The sequence below is a fragment of the Fundulus heteroclitus genome, chromosome 2 (assembly GCF_011125445.2).
Source record: "Fundulus heteroclitus isolate FHET01 chromosome 2, MU-UCD_Fhet_4.1, whole genome shotgun sequence".
NCBI classification, from domain to species: domain Eukaryota; kingdom Metazoa; phylum Chordata; class Actinopteri; order Cyprinodontiformes; family Fundulidae; genus Fundulus; species Fundulus heteroclitus.
The window spans coordinates 23,566,740-23,588,609 of record NC_046362.1 but is presented as its reverse complement, the minus strand read 5'-3'; the positions used below and the strand labels follow the sequence as shown (position 1 = coordinate 23,588,609).

The window sequence follows — 21,870 nt, the reverse complement described above, 5'->3', positions numbered from 1 at the left end:
TAACTGCACAAGATACTACGTTTAAAGGGTCTACATGAAGTTTGTCATCTAAAACAGGATATTACAACAGTCTGATATATTTTCAGAAGAAGATTAAGTCAAGCTGTATTACATATTTTATTTAGATTTCAAGATATTGTTAGTTTTGTCTCAAACATAACGGATCCTAAAATATATATTTTAAACAGAAAAGGTATTCCTCAAAATGTGCGTAAAGTATGAAAAATAAACTTTATAGTGCTTTTTCCCCCTCGGAAACCCCAGTTTAAGAAGACCTAAAAAGGATTACAGGGCGATCTTGCCACTCACAATATGGCGGACCCACTGATGCATCGTTTTCACCGGGCAATGCATCCACGGTGAGCAAGCGACGAGATTTTAATGGCGAGAGCTATTATAGCCGCCCCTGTGATCCGGCAATATGATACAAATCAAGCGCACACGACAATCCACTTGTCTCTAAACGTGACGTATTTCCTGGAAAAAGGAGGTTTGGGGCAGTTTGTTGTCATCTTCATCCAATAGTGAACCGCTACACCGTATCGGCACGGAGTCTTATTTTCACCCGTAATTTGTGGTTTCATAATATTTATACTCGCTTAACACATCCGACAGAAAAAGAAATAAAAAACAAGTCATTGTGTTGCATGAAAGCTTTTATCAACCCGAAAGCGACGGTTGAAGTTAATTCTTAAAATATATAACCATGGTGCCGTTAAGTTGCGAATGACAAGCAAGAAGGGAGTTTAATTGACTTCTTGGGGGAGAATGGGTGCGTGCGGGTAGCATTAAAAATAATTTCCCGACGCAAGTGAAGGGAATGAATGTAAAGTTGGGTAGTTAGCGCACGGAAGAAAGAAAGACGGAGGGGAGTCTCCGCTTGGAGAGCGAGGAGGCGGAGGAGAAGAAGAGGACGGTGAGGGAAGCATGACGGCTCGATCCTTATGGATGTTCTCTGACTTTCTGAGGTAATTGTTTTGACTTTTTTGCATTTTTTGTTTTGTTTTACTATTTTGTGTGTGTGCGCGTGTGAAATCCACGCGTGCGGCGGGTCATAAGCAGAGAGGGGAATTGAGGCAGAGTGGGAGGGAACACAATGGGAATATTTGCAGAAAGCGTTGCACGATCTGTGCCAGCAGCCTTCACCAGTCCTCCCAGTCAGGTGGGTTTTTCCCCCCAGTCTGAAACACTGGCTACTATAGACTTTTTAAAGGCAGTATAGGTGGACTTTTTTTATTTTTTAAACCTGTATATGATACGAACATCTCCAGCTTTGATTTGTGGCGCCTTTTTCAGGAAGTTCTCTTTTGGTAAGATATTTATCAGTGAAAAAAATTGCTGTGATTTAAATATTTGTTTGCTCTGTTTTCTTCCCTCCTCGTTGTCTTGTACACATGCTGTCTGCCTGTTTAGCTGCTTTTGTTGTTAGGATTTTATTTTGTCATTAAGATTTTCATCAGAAAGTGAAAAATCAATTCAAGTTACCTGAAATTTCTTCTTTTTTTCCCCTCAGAGGTTGACAGTATATGATTCTGTGATCTTATTTTCTGTGATTATCTTTTTACTTACAATTTGATACAAGCATAAAATCACCGGCAAAACCCCCGAAAGAGAACTGAAAATCATCTACATCTCAGCTCACATTTATTTAGATATTGAATCCTGTGATGTCACTATCCATAGATAACAGGAATAAGTGTGCTTCAGACATTGAGTACATAAAAACATATTTAAAAAAAGATTCTTATTCTCATCCAAACCCATCAACATTTCATATAGATGTTTTCATATTTTAGGCTCTTGTTCATATTTGCTTTGTGGTGGAAAAACAACTTCTCTCTGTACAGGAGCAACAACCCCCTACATTCAAAGTATGCGATGGTCTCAGGATGTTGGTACCTGTCTAGGATTGTGGGGGGAAGATGTCAGTTTCTCGTTTTTTTTTTTTTTCTTCGCCTGCAATGTTGATGTTATTGTTTTAAACATTAAAACCTAATCAGAATGTATTTTAAAAATTACAAACAGAGAAACAACAAAATTTTCTAGTAAACGTTTGATCAATATGGTTTAAAAATTGCAACTTTTTTCAACAAATATTCTACCTCCTTCCAACTGAGTAAAGTTTTAGACGTGCTTATCCTATATGTTCTTCTATAGTTTTTTCATGGTGAAAAGAAAATTTATGGCACAGCATTTTTGATTAGTGCAGAAGGAACAGAGCATGCGTGCTGGTTTTTTGGTGAGAACATCCAATTAACCAAAACCTTTATTGCTCCTGTTTTTAAACTTAAGCCTTGCAGCTAAAACCTGCATCGAGTAGCTCCTTCCATCAGTGTAAGGTGTGAAATGCTGTGATAAATCTCATTTAGTACTTCTCCTCAGGCAAAGCTGGAATTGTTTAGACCTGGCTATATGCTATTCCTCTTCATACTGTCATTAAACACTATATTTCTTGCTACTTGGAAATAAGCTCTGCGTGCTCTGTTTGAACAAACAAATGTGTATGTGTGTTGGGGGGGGGGGGGGGGGCACACACTCAATTCTGAAATGATTTAGTATACATCTGATTGTGCCCCCAAGGAAAACATGATTGTTATTTTAATTTCCACTGGGATATCAGCGGAGAGAGGAAATCAAGGTCACCAGCCCCAGCATGGCTTTGAGCATTATTCTCGGACGGATTACACACCAAATCAGAGTACCTCTGTAAAGCTCTTATTTATTTATTTATTTATATTATTTTCCGTGTCTTTGTTCAGCCTACATTGTGCCAAGGATCAAAGGTATTAACGGGGATTGCGGTTGAGTTTTTTTATAGCGGGCCTCAGCTCTGAAACTTCTGCCGTTTTATCAGCACGAAAAGGTGAACTGTACTGATGATTCTCTGGCCGCCGCCGCCGCCGCTTTGGGGCCCACTTTTCTAGAGACAGAGACGTTAAGTGGAGCTGCCGTGTGGGAGAAGGAAGTGTGAAAACAAACTGGTCCGTGGCATAACTCATCTATAACTGGGGCAAAGGATGACGTGAATGAGCAAAATGTCAAGCCGGAGAGCAATGCCCACATTCAGATTGCAGTTGAAAACTGGTTTGGTCCCCTCTATGGAGCATTATTTACGCAATTGATTGCTTATCCTGGACACGCTGCCAACGCCCCACACGGCACTTCATCAGGCTTCTCCGGTTCTGTAAGTTTGTGGGAGTAAGGATCTGGTTTTGGTCTTCGTGGTGCACCCACTTCTCCTCTCCAGTTGTGTGCTGCTGTCGCGACGGAGCGACGACATGCCTCAGCGCTGCCTCTTTCCGACCACACTCCTAACTTTGATCAGCTTTCCCTCCCCGGAGAGGAAACTTGGCTGCCAGTGACACTTCACAAATGCTGCATCTCGCTTGCCGAGCCTCGGTTTTTCAGCAAAGGGGGGCAGGCCAGAGCACATGGTGGGTGTTGATTTGGCTGAAGGGCTGCCTGAAATAGAGCTGGAGTGCTGCATATGGTCTGTCACAGCTCCGTGTGCTTGTCATTACCAATGCAAATCATCTGTGCATCGACGTGAAGGGTTTGAAATCACATCTCTTGGCTAGCACTAATGCAGGGAAAGTTGACTGAACGCCCATGCCCTTTGTGGGATGAAGCACGCTCATGGGAACATTAGGACGATCAACTGATGGTTAAACATTTTTTTTGTGTGAAAGGAAAATCAAATGTGCAGAGTGAAGAAAAAAAAGAGTGTATTAGTGAGATAAATTGTTATGGTTTGCATTTTATCTTGGCAACGATTCCACGTCATTCACTCACCCCTTTTCAGTTATAAATACCAAATTTGTAATTACAGCACCATCCATAATTACTGTATTTGAGGCCATGGTAAATAGACTCAAAGAAGTTTGTAAGTATTCTTTAATATTTTGCATATCTCACGCTAAAAAATAAATAAATCCCACAGCTAATTTGATTACATTTACTCATTGTGTAAAAATATGTATGGATTAAATTACATAGCGGCTTTTTTCTCTTACATGCTATTCTTAAAGCACTGTGAGAAAAAGATATTACCTGATTGTAAAAATCAATAGTCTTCGTTCATCAATCAACACATTTTAATATCAAAGAAAACGATCCTAAACGATCCACACTAGTCTGACCATAAGTGGGGGGGAAATGCTGTCTTTGAAACAGATTATGAACTACCTGAGAATTACCAAATGTTCTCGGCTTGATTTCCAATCATCCTAACATGACCTTTGCGTCAACATGAAGTAGGTGAAAGCATCTAACACAGCAACACATTATGCCCTGTTCTAAAGATAGTCAAGGCGGGATGAGAGAAAAAAATTGGCTTTCATCAACTGGAAAGGGTCACAAAGCAATTTCTAATGCTTAACCACAGCGAGAACCATTATCAACTGCATAAATGGACGAATAATTTTAACATTTTAAAACATTTCCAGTAGTAGCCGGCTCCTCAAGTCCATTGACAAATCATCCAGGAAGTCAAAAAAGTTCCCAGAAGAAAATGTCTAAAACATTGCAGGCCTGACTTTACTCCGTTAAGGTCAGTGATCTTGATTTGACAATAACAAAGATACTGGACAAACATGACATGCATGCGAGAGTTTTAGGGGAAAGCCTCTGCTGAGCAAAGACAACGCAAAGGCCTATCTGACAATTACCAAAAATCATCTTGGTTTTCTACTGGAAAAATTACTGTTTTTGGGATATGTGTGTCGTTTCAGTAATATATTGTGTGATTGTGTGGTGCTGCTTTGCTGTTTAAGGACCTGGACGACTTGCAGTACACTGTTAACATGAATTCTGCTCTCTAGCAGAAAATCCTGAGAGAAAATATTCGGCGTGAAGAATTTAGAGCAGGAAGAAAATTCTAAGCACACAATAGAGTCCAGCTCTGAAGACTTAATAAAATAACGGAAGTGGCCTAGTCAAAGTTAGGACTTAAGACATGACTTTAAACAAGTTGCTTATGCTCATAAATAACCTGGCAAGCCAGATTGATAATGTGTAGAACTCTGTTTAGTTCTACACTTTTCAATCTGGGCCTGTTTCCATCGAATCTGTTCGGGGCAAGGAGGGGCATTGAGCAGACTTTTTCGGTCTGATTGGGCGACGCGACACCTAGTCCCCGCCTATCAAAGTTTCGTTTTTGCTTATCATGATATCCAATGCAAGTGTCATAAGCAGATACAAACATCTTTGCCATCCAAAAGTACATAGAGCGCTTCTCTCTGTTCTTATTTCAAAGATGAAATTGTGGATTCTGACAAAACCGTTTGACCTGCGTCCTCCTGCGCTGCCTTGTTTATTTTGGTTTAGCTGTGGGCTCAGCAGCTCTTGCCTTCATCACAGCTGTATGTCCTGCCTTAAACTAAAATTACTGCAACTTGATTGGCCGACTCGTGCTGGGCCGCTTGTTAAACGGTTGAGGCGGAAGTGAGACGAGATGGATTCCCACGAGAATTCAGCTTGCAGGCAAGGTTAGCAGTTAAGGTTTATTAGCATTTAGCTGTTTTTGAGGCTCTGAGCAAAGTGTGGACAGACCCGTCTGATGTGCGTTGGGAGGAACTAGCCTGTTTTTTTCCTCAAATGCGAGGAAATAGTTCAACTGATCATAGGTAATTGGATAGGCACAAACAGCGACAATGAGTTTGTCCTCCATTACCGATTTCCCGGATTACACTGGCCCTTCCATTATGTTGGAAAATACGCCACTACGTCTCATAACGAAGTCTCTCAACGAAGTCTCTCAACGGGAAAAATGCGCTGCAGGTCTTCTCAATGCTAGATGTGCATCCTCCATAGACTTTGCATGTAAGCCAGATGCCCCTGACCTTCAAATCTTCTTCAGCATTATTCTTTCACAGAGGACAATGCTGTTATGGGCAACTTTTTTCCTTAATTAATGAATCTTCAAACAGCATCTTGTCTTTATTTGGGTTATCTTCGTCTGATATCTTAATTAGTTTGATGCCCTAAAATATTTAAGTGTGACAAGGGCTACACGATAATTCTTACCTGAACTTGTCCATGTCAGAGGAATTAAGCAACTCCTCAAGGAGGGAGGCAAGGGAGGGAAAATAAATCCCCCTTAACTTAGAGAACTGCAGCAAATAGTTTCCCCTTGAGGATTACGACGCCTCTATAACAATTGTTTATTTTAAGGCTTTTATACACATCTTTACTAAAGGGGGCAAAACTGCAGAGGGAGCTGGATAAAACAGAAATGCAGCCAACATCCTTTTTGGAATCCACTATAGCATTACCATTTTATTGTATGATCAAAGGACAGTTTCTTGGTATTTACAAAAAAAGATGACTTTCTGTCATTTGTGTCATTTACTAATGTGTTTTTCAGCTTTGCTTTACAATAATATGCATTTCAGTAATGCTTATATGGGATGGTGACATTGCAGGCTCTGTGTAATGGAGCTTAACAATCAGGGTGTTTTTCTAAAGCTTGGCAACTGGCACTTTGCTTTCTCAGGGGTAGTTAATATTTTCTGTATTTCCTTTGATCACTGTCAAACAAATATTACTGTAAGTCTATCAAAATTAATAAGCTATTAACAATTCAGAGTTTCCATTCAGATGAGTTCAATGTTTTATTTTGTTGTCAAATTCAAGAAAAACAATACACATTTTTGTGTGTTTATTTTGTGGCTGGCGGAACTAATTCTCCATCAAGACACTAAGAATAGGAGAGGAAATTAAGGTGAAACAATCAGAAGCAAGATAAAACAGTATAAATAAACCTAAAATGTGTGTCTCTGATGAAAACCCAGCGACAGAGAGCACAGTAAACAATAAAAAGATAGAAAATCACTGCCAGCGAAAATAGCTGGTTGGAAAAACAGCAATTGAAGACACTTTCTAGTAGATTTTGCTACAAAATGACCGCAACTGGTAAAACTGTAAAGGAAATCCAGAGCAAAATCCAATTTAAAATAATACAAATTAATAATTGTTAAATGGGAATGCAATTGGCCCTAATAAATAGAAAAAGGCTCCTATATTCTTGCCACCTGGAAATATGTTTTGTGCTAAAACTGCCATCAGTGTCAATCAGTCTGTAATTGTTTGACTGTTAATGTTTAATCTGTGAAGATGTAAATGTGAACATTAAAATCATTGTTGCATATGATTGTATAAACCACTGTGCCGTCATCTTTACCGATGTGCTACTTCACCCACTCGCATCAAAACCATCAAAACCAAGATCATCATTTCCACTAACAAAAGCCTTCAAAAAACTTCTATGGGGCTTAACGAAATGCGGAAAGCCTGTAGTTGTGATATTACTGCAGAATATTGTGATCATGATCTTGATTATCACATTTTTAGCTTTTCATTCTTTTCCATCATAACAATGGGCCCACCAGTTTACTTAAGCTTTAGCAACTTAGCCTCTGAATATATGTTCACTGTATACGCATTAAAGGAGCTATAAGTGATATTGACACCTTGTGGCTAAAATCGGTACAACAGCTTGCCAATCACAACAATCTGCTGCATTTTTCGTACGGCATCACAGTCTCTCTCTGTTCTCACTGACAGATTTGCGGTGGGAGCCTGCTGGAAAAGAAACGTCTCTAGGTGCTCAGCTAGCTAATCACACGTTTTACCATTCATTCCATCACTTCGTCCCACTGGCAGAAAGTATGGAAATTGTAGGAATTTGCCACAAGAAATGTAGGCAACAGTGCGCTCGACTGTGAAGGGTAAAACATCCTTGAGAGTCACAGCTCACAGTATGCACACAGTATGCCTGAATATGTGGGAGCCTTTAGGCAGCCTGCACCCGGAGTACGCGCTAGCAACAATAAACCTAGTAAGTTAATTCACAATAAAAGTTTATTTTGGCCTTATGTTAGAAACAGGGCAGTGTAGTCTCCCCACTCTGTCCTCCCCACAGAGAGAGCTGTGTACATGAAGGGGCAAAGGGATATTACACACTTGGGAAGAATATTTAGTGCACCTTATAATCCAGTGCACTTTATATGTGGACAAAGATGCATAAAGACACGATAATTCACTGTGCGGTTTATAATCCGGTGCACCTTAATACAGTAATATGCCGTTTTTAAACGGTGTGTTGTTGCACCAAATTTTTACTTACACTGGATAGGTATATGATGTTGTATTCTGTTCTATTTCTGGTCCGCTTCTCTTACTGGCTTCCATGTTTGCAGCCTGCTGCTGTTTTGCCAGAATAAAGTACCTAATGCTGTGCTCTACTTTGGGAACCCCGGGAGCTCTAATATGATTGGCTCAGGGACCAGGAAGTAAACACGGGCTACACTCTGAACCTAAGTAGTTCTGGACCGTACCTCAAGGTTTGAAAGGAGAAAAACATGACTAAGACTTGTTGATGGAGAGGACCGATTGTTTATAGGGAATGTTACTTCCATCCCTAGTGACAAATAAGAATGATTTAGGTTGATTTTACAGTAAATATCTTACTTATTGCCCCATTTAAGAGCGTTGACAGTGCACGCAACCGGCCAAATATATTATAGTCTGCTGAGCGTGCATGCATGGCACACGGCCCCAAATTAGCTTCACAGCAGTTCATTGTGATTACGTCTTTAATAATGAAAGATGCACCAATTAGGCTTTACTGGCATACATAGATTTCCAGTGTCCTAGAGGTCTGGCGTGTAGATTTAGACTCATTTGTGTGAGTTTGTGTGTACAGCACTTTAAATCGTCTTGTTGCTCAAAAGTGCTTCATATATAAACTTAGCTCAACAACTAAACATAAGAGTTTAAGAGTGACCATATAATAATGTTGAACTGTGTTGTTGACTGAGGTTGTAGACTCCAGTATATTAAAGGTATTTCGTCACGTTATATGCTAATAAAAAAGACGGAAAACCATTTTATCATGATAAATAAGGTTATATACATGTAGCCTCCATCTCAATAGTGTTTTGAGATGAAAGATAATTTGCTCTCGAGAGCGCTGAAGAAATATAAACAGACGTGGAGACATTTAGCGGCAGTATCGCAGAACTATCATAATGCCGGTTTGCTTAATTTATGAATCAATTATAAATAATGCTGGCCTAAGCCTGACCCCATGCAATGCCTCACAATAAAGCGGCCGCTCAGCGTGATCAAAGACTAACCGTTATTAATTAAATAAACCAATCTGCAAAAACTTTAACAGCCTCATATCAGAACGTTTACTCACTTCAATCAACTCTGCGGTCACATCTGAGCAATTGGCAGGTTTAGCGTCCGTTTCAGTGAACACCAACGATCATACTGTATTCCCAGTTGTATTCCAGTCTTTTCCATCTTGGAATATTTTTTTGCGTTTTGCGTTTCTTTTCCCACTAGATCCTGGACCATTCATCATTGTTTCGCTGGGAGTTGCTCATAGCTGTTAGCTGCTTCCTTGTTTTAACCCCTGTGGCGCATGCGCAGTACGTACTTCCGTTGAAATCATAAATAAACACGAAATGCTTTATTAACTAACAAATTGAGCAAAAACAAGGCATTGAACTCCAAAATAACAACTAATACACCAGCAGGACATGATAATCTTTCATAAAAACTTTGTAAGCAACCAGAGTGAGCTACTGAGGTATGAAAAAAAAAGAAAAAAAGGAAATAACGTGGCTATACACCTTTAAGGGATTAAAGTTAAGTTATTCACAACCATGGACGATTTAGGTTTAAATAAATCTTATAATTTTACCAACATGTTTCTTCTGACTGGAATTATTATTAGTATTTAAGAGTGGCCCAGCAAGGGTTTCAAGTGTCAGGGGAGCCCTACAGAATCCTGTTCAGCAATTATTAGGAAGGTTTCAATTGCTTTATCGTTATTAAAGGTTGGTATATTGATTGGAGTAGAGTATAAATAATTTTTGATGTTTTGTTTTTACAGAACAGGAAATAAAAATAGATTCACTTTATTTTCTAAATTGATACTCATTTTGCATTGTTTTGTTATCTCTTTAGATTATTTTTGGTTCAACAAAAATTTTATTTTAAATCTACACCTGCCATGAGGGTTAGATTTATTAGGCACCTAACTATACATCACTACTACTGACACATCACAAATAATAAGTCACAATCAAACGTTCTTCCACAAACCACTGCTTCAGTTTTTATGGTGCCAATTTGTGGTGATTGTGTGTTGCTATTAAACATTATAAGATTAAATGTAAGTCAGTGTAAACTTAATAACAGTTAATCAAGTAAATAAATTAAATTAGACTCAATTTACACTTTCTTAAAGCCCTGCTACAGAACAACCTGCTAAAATCTTGCCAATGCTGTTATTGTTAGCTCAGTGCTAATGAGGGCATGGCAGCTCATGCACTCTGTCATTCTGACTGCATTAGAAAAGCTTAAAGCTTTAAATGGAAGTGGTGCTTGAAACCATTCTTCTTTTGTCAACCGTGGTTATCTCCAAGGAAACATGTGCTGTCATCACCACTTTACATCAAAAAAGCCTTCACATGCAAGAATACTGCTGCAAGTAAGATTGTACCTAAAAAAAGCCATTCATTGAATCGTCAAGAACTTGAAGGAGGGTTTAATTCCTGTACAAAAAGCTTTAGGGGGCGCAAGAAAATCCAGTAAATGCCAGCACTGTCTCCTTAAGTGGATTCATCCATGGTATCCTGTTGCTTGTTGTGCAAGTGTAGAGCTTGCTTCGGAATGGCAGCAAGCATGTGTGAGTGTTTTTAGGCACAAAATTAAACAGAAAGATTTAGACTCTGACCTGCTGAAGGCCAGCAAACAGCCCACTTCTTTACATAAAAAAAACATTAAAAAACACACATGTTCTGAAGTATCAGGATCTAAATGTAGAGCACTAGGGTAAAGTAATTTTTCAGAGAAGCCCCATTCAGACTGGGCATCTAAAGAAGGACTGTTGAAAGAGAAAAACATGACACTACCATAAGTTCTGAGTCATGCTGGCCACATCCTGGGACCACTCGTACACGTGAGTTCGCCTTTCATTTTTGCCTGAAAATATTGCAGTGAATGAATGTCAAAACATCCACCAAGAGTAACATTGCCCAACCATACAGCAGCAATTTGGGGTTGGTGTTTCCAGCATGACAAGGTAAAAGTGGCAAATAAAAGTGCACCTCAATAAATTAGAAAACCATAAAAATGTAATTTATTTTAAGTTAAAAAATCAAAACTCATATTTTATAGATTTATTACGCATTTATGCATTTCAAGGGACTACTGCTGTTGATTACTTCCGCTCACAGCTAATGGAAAACCACTAAATGTGTTAATTAAAAATTGTGAAAATTACACAAGACAAACAATCAGGGATTTGTAATCACAAATGTCATGTTATGTAAACCGTATGTGCATGTACTTTGCAGTATTGTCACTCAATACTTGCTCGGGGCCCTTTTTGCATTAAATGCTGTGTCAATGTTCTGCAGAGCTCCAAACATCCATCTGGAATCGCTCCATTGGAGATGTATTTCAGAAGGGGGGCCTTATAAAAAATCCTTGCATATGATTGGATAAACCACTTGTGCCGTCATGTTTACTGACGTGCTACTTCACCCACTCGCATCAAAACCAACATCGAAACCAAAATCATCATTTCCACTAACAAAAGCCTTCAAAGCCGTTCCTGGTGTTCTTTTAAATAATTAATATTAGGGTGATTGGACAACACTGCTGAAATATCAGCTTCCATGTTACCAGATGACCAGATTTCTAAGAAAAACCGGGGACGTCTCTAATTTCGCTAAGTGGGTGGGCACAGAGTCTCTTTCGGGGGTTTGGTTTGTTTTGCCCGATCTGCAATACCAACAGGCCAGTGAAGGCGAGTTCGGCTCAGCTCTTCTGCTACGTCGGGAAAGCGGCAGGACCGGGTAAATACCCCTTGCTCTGTCAAACCTTTTTACTCCATTATGGCATGCTGAAATCGGGTGTCATTTCCGGGGTCAGCTTTTGGTGGGGACAGGTCATCCAAAACAGGCACTCAGGGACATATGATCACCTTTGCATTCTCGCTGTGAGCCGCCATTGTTGTCTGAATCCAAACAGTTGCTTCTCTCTTACGTCACATTTACGAAAATCCCATTCAGCGATCCTTATTGGCTCATCCATTTTATGTGGTATCGAAATCCCTCCCAATGCCAGCGATTTCAGATGGCTGTGTGGAGTCGTGTGGAGGTCGGCAGAATGACATCCATCTGACGAGAGTGACGTTGGCATCAATGGGGCATTTCTCAAATGACGTCATATTTTCCCAGCTGGTCGGACAGGAAGAGTGTACATTACAATGGCAACAACTGCAATACTAATCATTTTGGAAGATGACGACGTCCCAGGAGCTTAATTTCAACCTGCTTCAATCGAGAAGCCTAGCATATAGCAGCTTAAACATTGGTAGAAATGTAGAGGTCTCAAAATGAGCGGAAAGAAAGCAGTATTAGTAGGAGTATAAGGTAGGAGAGGCTGTCCTCTCCCCTATCACAACGGATCCAACCCAATGAAGAAACCCGCTGAATCCCCGTACAATTACAGCTAATACTAACATAAGAATATATGTATTATTACAGGCCTATGTTTTAAATTATAGAGCTTATTGCAGAAAATAGACCTTAAAAGTGTCAATCATCCCACTGTTCTCAGACATTCAGATCATGTGTCTTACACAAACACACACCTCCCCAGACACACAAACAAGATCACTGTGATAGAAACATTGACTTGATCCATGAAAAGAAGCGGAAGACGAGCAAGTAAACCACCACACGGCGCTTCTAATCATCACAAATGCATGCATTTAGCTAGTAGTTAAACACACTGGGGGGGGGGGGTGATTTGCGCCCCTCTCTCTTGCTGCACGGGGCACCGTGGGCTTCACAGTGTTGGAAAACTGTGAAGCCCAAAGAAGCAAGTTCACGTTCAAAAACAACCCCGGAAACCACAACCACAATAGTTGCAAGCAACTTCATAAAAAAACAAGCCCAATGTCGCTTATAGTAAGCACACTAAATGCAACACTGAAGCTCATAGAAATATCCCTCATGGATTTTATGATGTTTTAAAGCCACCGCAAACAAGCCAAATAAATGCAGCCTACATGCACAGACACTGTAGTCACTGGTTTCCGGTCTGGACGTTCAAGTGTTGGCTCCTTATGACCAAGGAAATGTAGAGACCACATTTGGGTGTCTTTGGTCAGATTCCACAGTAAAGTCTTCCAACACTGACATTTCTCTGTATCCTTCGGGGTTTTGGAAAATCAATGGACAAAAAAAAAAAATCTCCCTTCATATGATTACTATTACCATATGGCTAGTCACTCCAGCAGATACAAACACAGCAGCTGTGTTTTGTTTTTACCATATTATTGTCAGTTAAGGTGATATTCAGGACAGATGTGTTCACTATTTGACTCATACAAGTAAACTATTCAAGCGTTACTGCTGTGCTTGTGCAACCACAGGATGGCCGCGATGCATGCATCTAAATTTAGCAATTTGACGCCCTATAGAATATAATTGCAAGTGATCAGCATGTTGCTCTTCTGAGGTGTTAAAGGAAATGCAGGTTGCTTTCATAGTGTTGTTCAGCTAGTCTACATTGCTGAGTCTGGTGTCCCTCATCTTCCTTTTGTGCAACCAGCTTCTTTGCAATGACCTTTTGTGCTTTATGCCTCCTCTGGAGGGTGTCTGCTGGGCAAATGTCACATCAGCAGCCTTCCCTGTAATTGTATAGGCCATATGATAACTTGTTTCTGTATTAAACATTCTCCTTGAACTGGTTTTATGTAACACTGTGAATTGCTGAGAACTGAATGGTTGGTTTTCATTAGCTGTCTTTCATCAGAATACATCGTTTTGTGTCTAGTGAGTCAGAATGTATACGTTTTAAGTTGGACCCCTAAATTTGGTGTGATTACTTCGAAGTAGCCTATGAATAAAATCCTAAAATGTTTTGGTTCATGGTCAGTCAAAATCTTTGAATGAATAGAAATGTATCCTATAGCTTCAGATCTTGAATCTCCATATCTTTACTCTGTGGGGAATGTGGCTTCGGGCTTAATGAGGTTACTGAAACACTAATTGCTGAACAGTGTGCAGTTCATGCCTGAGCCGTTCCTCCTCTCTCTCTGTTGCTATTCAGCAGCTCCGCAGTGTTCCTCAACCCTTGGCTGAAAAACCTAGGGAGCGGCAAATAATGCACATTAGAAGTTTATGTGTTTTGATCACAATTAGTAGTTGTTGCTTCTATTCCTATAATCAAATTGTACACTTTATCACTGTGGTGCTAGTCCCACTCACAAGTCTGTCAGCAGTTTAAAACACTGGGTGCTGAATTATTAATTTAAAGCTCTCCAGTTATTTAGCATACTGCAGGTCACTTACTCTACTCCTACATTTTTACAGGCAAATTGACTCCTGCATGGCACTGTTCCTGACAGAGGTTGTGCAGCTGATTTACTGTTTCCAGTAGAGTTCAGTTTAGAAAGACTTAGTTCTCCTGTGGCTTGAAGGTTGTAGTTTCATCTCATTTTTAGGTCTTTGATGTATATTGTAAGAGTAAGCAGCCTCCTGTTACCTCCTCTCATGACAGTGTTTTGAGAGATTGCATTTTGACTGATGTGTTTTAATATGCTCGTTATTTTCCACAATGCAGTATAAGGGGAGAGATCCCTCTCTTTTCCTCTCCGTCTATGAACTGTCTCCCTCCATTCGGTGTCAGCAGACCCCTGTTTGTGTGGCGCCAGCACACCATCTAATGAGCTCAGAAGAATTGCTCCACGGGAAGAGTGACAGCCTCTAGTTATGTTTCCAGCACCTCTCCTGATGCACTTAAAGCACACCCCTTTCTAAATGTATCTGTGAAGCCACAGATGCATTCGGTGACTTACTCTTCTTTGAACACTGCGGATGCGTGAAACTCTCCGGAAACTGATATAATTGTCTTGGAAAACAGGAGAAGAGGGTGGATTCATTGTTAAAAACGTTCCTGCATGCACTGATCAGCTATAGCATTTACCACGGACAACAAAATAAAGCGAGGCTGACTTTCACATGTCACTTTGACTCTTACCAGCTACCAAAGCTGTTTTGATGACCTGATGTTATAGTTTATTTGAAAAGCAAGCTCATTCAAAGAGACACCATCCCAGAATCCAAAAGGCTAAAGGATATATTCCTAACTCTTAACACCCCAGTTAAGCATGGGTTGAGATTCTGACAGTATGACCCTTAAAGAGATCCAGTTTCATTAATTTTATACAGTATTTAGGATATCTAAAATCATAGTTTGTACAATTTAATATTTTCAGGTAAAGTAATAACAATAACCTCTGAGAATGTATTAGTCTTGGTTTAATGTAAAATAACTCTATTGAAATAGAAAACTGTACTAACAAGACTAATAATTTATAGCCTTGTTGGCTTAAAAAAGTTCTGAAAATGAAATTAGTTATGCACTATATATACAATATTTTCAATTCAGTTCAATTTCATTTATATAGCGCCATTTCACAACACACGTCATCTCAAGGCACTTTACAAAGTCAAATTCAATCAAATCAACAGACAGATTGGTCAAAACCTTTCCTATCTAAGGAAACCCAGAAATTGCATCAAGTCTTGATAATCAGCACTCACTCCTCATGAAACACCATAGAGTCACAGTGGACAGTCGTCTGCCTTGTCGATGCTTTGCAGCAATCCCTCATAACGAGCATGCATGTAGCAACGGTATGAGGGATTTCCCAAAAGCAACCGTGGATGAGGCAGAGTGTGAGTGAGGAAGTAAATGACCACACTACAGAGCTCCTAAATAGTTACAATCTTTTCAGCAAGAAGCTGTTCTGAGATGCTGAAGGCTCTGGACTTTCTGTCTGGACTTTCTGACACACCTCTTCAGTGTTGTATACGGTACTAGAAAAACAAATGTGGATTGGAGGTCCAATATTTAGGTAAGGTGGGCCAGAGTCTGTTCTAGCAATTGAGGAATCCCATTTCTTCTTGCGAATGTTTATTCTCAGATATTGGAAAATTAGGCTCCAACAGATTGTTGAAGCCTCAGATTCAGGAAGAGCAGTGTCATGGAAACAGTCAACCAGAAAAAAAAGTCCTTTCATATTTGCTGAGTGGTTCATCAGAGTTTGATTGTCTGGTGCACATGAGTTTCGTTGATTTAAAAAAGGCCTATGACCATGTCCCTTAAGGTAATTTGTGGATGGTCTTGTGGGACTATGGTTTGGAAATGGCAGTCTCCTCTTTGCTTTTTGCAGATGATGGGGTTCTGTTGATGCCTTCAAGCATTGACTTTCAGTACTCACTGGACCAGTTTATAGTCAATGCTCTATGTCTGAGGCCATTGATCTCAACCATAAAAGGGTGGACTGCTTCCTGCAGGTCAGGGTCAATCTCTTACTCAAAGTGAGGCGTTTGAATATCTATGTATGTTGCTCATGAGTGGTAGTAGGATGGAGTGGCAGATGGATAAAGTGTCGTTGTTTCCTTGTCTGCAAGAATGCTAGCATTGTCCTGTCCTCTGATGGCGAAGGGACAGCTGAGCCATTAAGAAAAACTTTTAATTTACTGGATCATTTACTGGGCTTAATGAGACCATGGATAACAACAGCCAAAATGGGCCTCAAAAATAGGGTTGAGCTGCTGCTTCTCCACATCAAAAGGAGTCAGTTGCGGTGGTTCAGGCATCTGATCAGGATACCTCCTGGCCACCTCTCTTTGAGGTTTTCCAACTGCCTGGAGGCCCTCCAGGAATAAAGCATATATAGACCCTCCAGTGGAGGGACTATATATGATTTAAGCCTGGGAATACTCATGATCCCCAAGAATGAGCTGGAGAGTGTTGTTAGAGCCAGGGAAGTCTAGGTTGCTCTTGGACCTGTTAGCCACACAACCCAGTCTTAGATAGGTCGAGATGAATGGATGGATGGATGGATAGATAGTGGACTGGACTAAATGTTAATTCAAGTAATGTATTTCTTGTAAAAAAGAAAATCATATCTGTAAACAGCCCTTAAGTAAACACATGTTTGATTTGTTTTTTTTTGCAGTTGACAGAAAGATTTAGAAAAACCCTAACTTTAATTTCATTTCACTGATTTAGTGCGTGAGATAATCTTACATTTAACACATCTTTTTTTTTTTTTACTCTCCAATGGCACAATCATTGGTGATACAAAATAAATGTAAGTAAAGCATTTTTTTTTGTTTATACTTTTATCTTTTACATTTGTAGATCGGTTATCTTATACATTCTGTTTATCAGGGGTAATAATATGATCTTAGTCTCTCATCTAAAATGAAAAAGAGTAGACAACACAACATTTAATTAAGGCAGATGTCTGTTGGGCTTTATAAGTCAGACAATAGCTAATCACCTGCTTATTCCTATCTACAGTTTAGGCAATAATAATAATAATAATAAAAAAAGTATAAAACTGTGATAAACAAGGTAAGGTAAAGGACCCAGTATTATTCAGCTAACTTTTACCATGAGAACAACGGTAAGGGAAGGGAAAAGATGTCTCCAAAGCTTGTAATGGAAAAGTTCAACACAGTACAGTATTAGAAAATGCTCCTGAGTTAAACGAAGAATTAATTTGAACACTTTTTTTTTTCCACATTTTCACAAGGGTTCATAAAAGGTGTCTTAGTTGCTGTATAAGATGTGTTTTCTACTACTAGTACTATCTGTAATGGCATCTAAAAAGATCAGCTAGTGCTAATAATTTATTTTCAGCATAGTTACAGTGGTGCACTTCCACTGGAAGTCCTTGGTCTTCTTTTTGCCATTAGCGGCATGAGCTTACTCAGAGCGCTTGCTGCAACGCAGCAAGATGCTTACTGTATATTATTATCATATATTACCATTTAATATCTCTGAAACATAAAGTGAAATGGAGAAATATTTCGGGGTTTTGGCAAGTCCTTTGGTGCACATTGGGCAAAGAAAGAGAAAAAAAAGCACAACTCAGCGTATTGATTTCTGTTTACTTCATTTCACGCACATAAAAACACACCTATCTTGATCTTTCCTCTGCATCTTTGTACATCACACAGGGTCAGCAAAAAACAAAACAACAAAAAAAAAAACAAAGAGGAGGCCGTTCTAAAGAAATTCTGATTTTCAAACACATGTAATGGAGGAAGACAAAGGAAAGCTACATTTTAATGTAGTTACTAGCTCAATTGCTGAGTTAGAAATTTGTTTACCTTTTTTTCTGCTCTCTGTGCAGAACCATTTGAGCTTGGACAAGATGGTGCTAACTTGTGAATGGTCATATTTGATTCTGTAACAATCCCATAGCAAATCTCATAGCTGTTGGCAAACTTTAGATTAAAGACAGTATTGGCTTTGCAAAAAGCAATGGGTGTTCTCCCTGAAGATGTGAATCCTCCTGTTAGTATTACATAGCATACCTTCTTTGGTACCTCAAAATGTACAAAACGGCTAAATTAACCACTTCTGCCAGAGGAAAAAAGATGCCTATGTATGCACAGTCAACTGATGAGCTCAAACCAACCTTAGAGTCAGGGGAAGTTTAACTCTATGCCTCACAAGACCTGAAAGACCAGCATTTTATTTCCTCATCAGCTCATAGAAATTAACAGTTTATAAAATAGGAACGACACATCTATCTGTCTAGCTATCCATGCATCAAGGTATGAGATGCTCTTAAATGTCATTAACTAATGTTAAGCACTTGGGGGGTATGGAGTGAAAGCAGAAAGAAACTTTGCAGGAATTTTGCACAAAAGTTAGACAAAATCAACAAAACCAACTAAAACATTTATCTCAACTAAATCTGCCAAGTTGATCAGGCTTCGTTCTGAGTTGAGCGGACAAAAGCTTTCAGCACTCTCCTGCTCATGTGAGTATGTGGTTGCAAGGCCCTGCTCAGCCAATCAGTTGATGACTTTGAAAAATGTGTAGTCACATCACTTTAGCCAGTCTATAGGAAATATTTATCAGGGGGTTTTTTTGTACGACTTCTTCAACCTGTAGACAGAGAAGAAGATAAATAATGCATCTTTGTAGATAAAAGTCTAATTGTATATGTGTTATAAAACAATAGAAACCTGATCAATTTGCTGACATAACAATTCTTTATGATGGCATTAAGAGTGATTTGTATCCTGTCTCCTTTTTAAAAAAAAAAAAGATTCAGCTGTTTTGTTTAGCAGATATCCACACCCTCTTTTTGTACATGAAGTAACTTACCCCAAAGGCTTTCTTTGTAAAGGCTCCTTTTATCTGACTCAGAGAGCTGCAAATCAAAGACCAGCAGAGTAGTCAAAACTGACTATCTTTTCTGTTTGAACTTCTGCTCAAATAATGGTTCATTTTTTTTAATCGCACATTTTATTTTACTGTTCAGTTAGAAAATGTTGAATATGATCGTGTCATGCCTAATAAACAACCGGTTGATTTTTACAGTCCCGAATATTCAAAACTGAAGACCAGTGTCTGAGTGATTATTTAAGTGTATTTTCCCTTGGAAGTCCTTTGTCTCCTTTTCGCCATTACTGGTATGAGTTTGCCTGGTGCTCCTGCTGCATCGCAGCAAGATGCTTACTGTATATGATTATCATACATTATCATTTCATCTCTCTGGAACATAAAGTGAAATAGAGAAATAATTTTTGGTTCTGGCAGATTTTTTTTTTGTCTGTTTTAATGTAATATTAATGTTTTGCATATTTAAAGTCTTTCTTTCTCACATCCATAGTGCAGACAGGAAGGTTCATAGTCTGAATGATCAGATGTGTGGGCGATGCCCATATAGTTTTTGTTTGGGTCTCAATGTTATCTGCAAGATTTTATTACTGCCCAAGAATGACCCAGTTTGGAAGGCCATGTTTTTGTTTATAGCTTGCTCTGTCCTCTCATCTCTAGGCCACTGCTCTACTTTGCTGCTGTAAGGTAGAGCAGCCCAACTCTGCCTGGGAAGCAGCATCAGACCCACGCACAGACCCCCCCCCGTGAAGAGTTCTCCTTTTAATGGATGCCTGGGTGGGTCTGCCGATTGTATGGACAGGTCTTGTCCTGCTGACAGTCGAGTTGAAGTGGATTGATGCTGCCGAGATCTTCACCAACACCTGGGCTGTCCAGATCAATGGTGGTCCTGGGGAGGCTGACCGCATCGCCAGGGAGCACGGTTTCATCAACCAAGGCAATGTAAGTTCTACTCCTACAAAGTACTTTAACTAGGTATTATAGTTGCACAATGAATGCTCTGCATGAAAGAATTTGCACTTATCTGAAATATGTAACACCCACTTGCACATTGTGCATATCAATTAGAAAGCAGTTACTTAAGTCAGTTCAAACTGTCAAACGTATTTTATGAGATTGTCAAAGAGGGATATGTTCAAAGTATTTACATGATTTTGGCTTACAGGTATTAAAAAGGCAAAATTAATTTCGTCAGAAAATTTAAATATACATACAATGAATGAACAGGAGCTTGAATGCAGATTTGTTATGTTATTGTCACGGTGAGACGAACAGAGTCTAAAGGGAAGAGTGCTGACTCATCAGTTCTCCAGCAGACTGTCATTGACACCCTCCACACTGACTGTTGAGTGCTTTATTCAAACGTCACAATGGAAAGTTGAGTGGAAGAATGAAGTGTTGTCAAAATAGGTGCAGAAGTAAGGCCCATTGAAGAGCTTGGCTTGGACTGCAGCTGGAGTCAGTGCTTCAAGAGTAAACTGAAACAGACATATGCAGGACGTAGGCTACAGCGGGTGGCTTCCTTGTGTTCAGCAACTTCTGTACCAGAAACCAAATCAGAAGCATCTTACCAGGGATAAGGAGCAACATTACTAGACATTTGTTTAGTGCTCAGTTGTGCTCCTTTTAGATGAAAGAAAATGTTGCTTTTCATTCTGAAATCAAGGTCCTGGAGTCTGGAGAGGCACAGAACCCATGCTGCTTAAGGTTCAGTGTGAAGTTTCTACTGTCAAATGATGATTTGGAGAGGAGGCATGTCATCTTCTGGTGTCTGTGCACTATGTTTCATCAAAGTGCAAAGTTTCTGATAGAACTTTAAAGAACTTCAAGGTTTTCTGTGTTGGCAATCTTTATGGACATGCTGATTTCATCTTTCAGAGGGCAGCTACCCATACTGCCATAAGTACAGCATGCCCTATAGTGTCGATGTGCTTGATTGATGGGCCGCATGGCGTATACCCCACAGAATCTATAAAATTTTGTCAAGAAGAAGATGAGAGACACCAAACCCAAAAACATTGATGTATGAAAGGCACCATTAAAGCAATCTGGGGTTGTTCAACACCTCAGCAGAACCAAAGGGTGGCTGCCTCCAACCCATGCCGCATTGATAACAGGAATCCATGCAAAAATAGCACCAATCAGATATTTATTGCATGTACTGTACACTTCATGAATGTACTTTTAATAGATGGACATTTCTAACTGCTTTTTTTGCCGAGATCTGATGAGATACCATTTTTCTTTTGAGAAACAAACTTTTGGGTCTTCATCATCTTTAATCCATAGCAAAAAAGATTCGATAAATACTTGAAATGTGTAATAAATGCATGCTTATATAATAATATTTTGTGTTTTAAAATTAATTACATAAAATACCAAACATTACTTTGATATTCTTATATATCGAGATGCATATAAGTAAATTGCAATAAGGCCACAAAGTTAAACAATGAGAGATTTAATTATTACAATATTGCTGGACATCAAAGCTGAGCCTTTTTTAAGTAAGTAAACTTTATTTACATAGCGCCTTTCATAAAGTGCTTTACAGAGAGTAATAAATACCAAATAGAAATATCACAAGAACAGCTTACAAGGATAACATCAAAAATACGTACA

At 39.3% G+C, this 21,870-nt stretch overlaps 1 protein-coding gene across 2 annotated transcripts in view; it reads left to right on the top strand.

Moving 5' to 3' along the window:
• The first annotated feature begins 429 nt into the window (after positions 1–429).
• furinb (furin (paired basic amino acid cleaving enzyme) b) overlaps positions 430–21,870 on the top strand; it is a 182,075-nt gene continuing 160,634 nt past the window's right edge. The window contains exons 1-2 of one of the 2 annotated variants that reach the window (XM_012853286.3): positions 430–968; positions 19,909–20,190. In XM_012853286.3, coding sequence (XP_012708740.2) covers positions 20,014–20,190 — 177 coding nt within the window. In that variant the 5' untranslated portion in view covers positions 430–968; positions 19,909–20,013. Of the gene's footprint in view, positions 969–1,134; positions 1,311–19,908; positions 20,191–21,870 lie in introns of those variants that run through there. The other variant, XM_021311003.2, reaches the window with a different exon arrangement.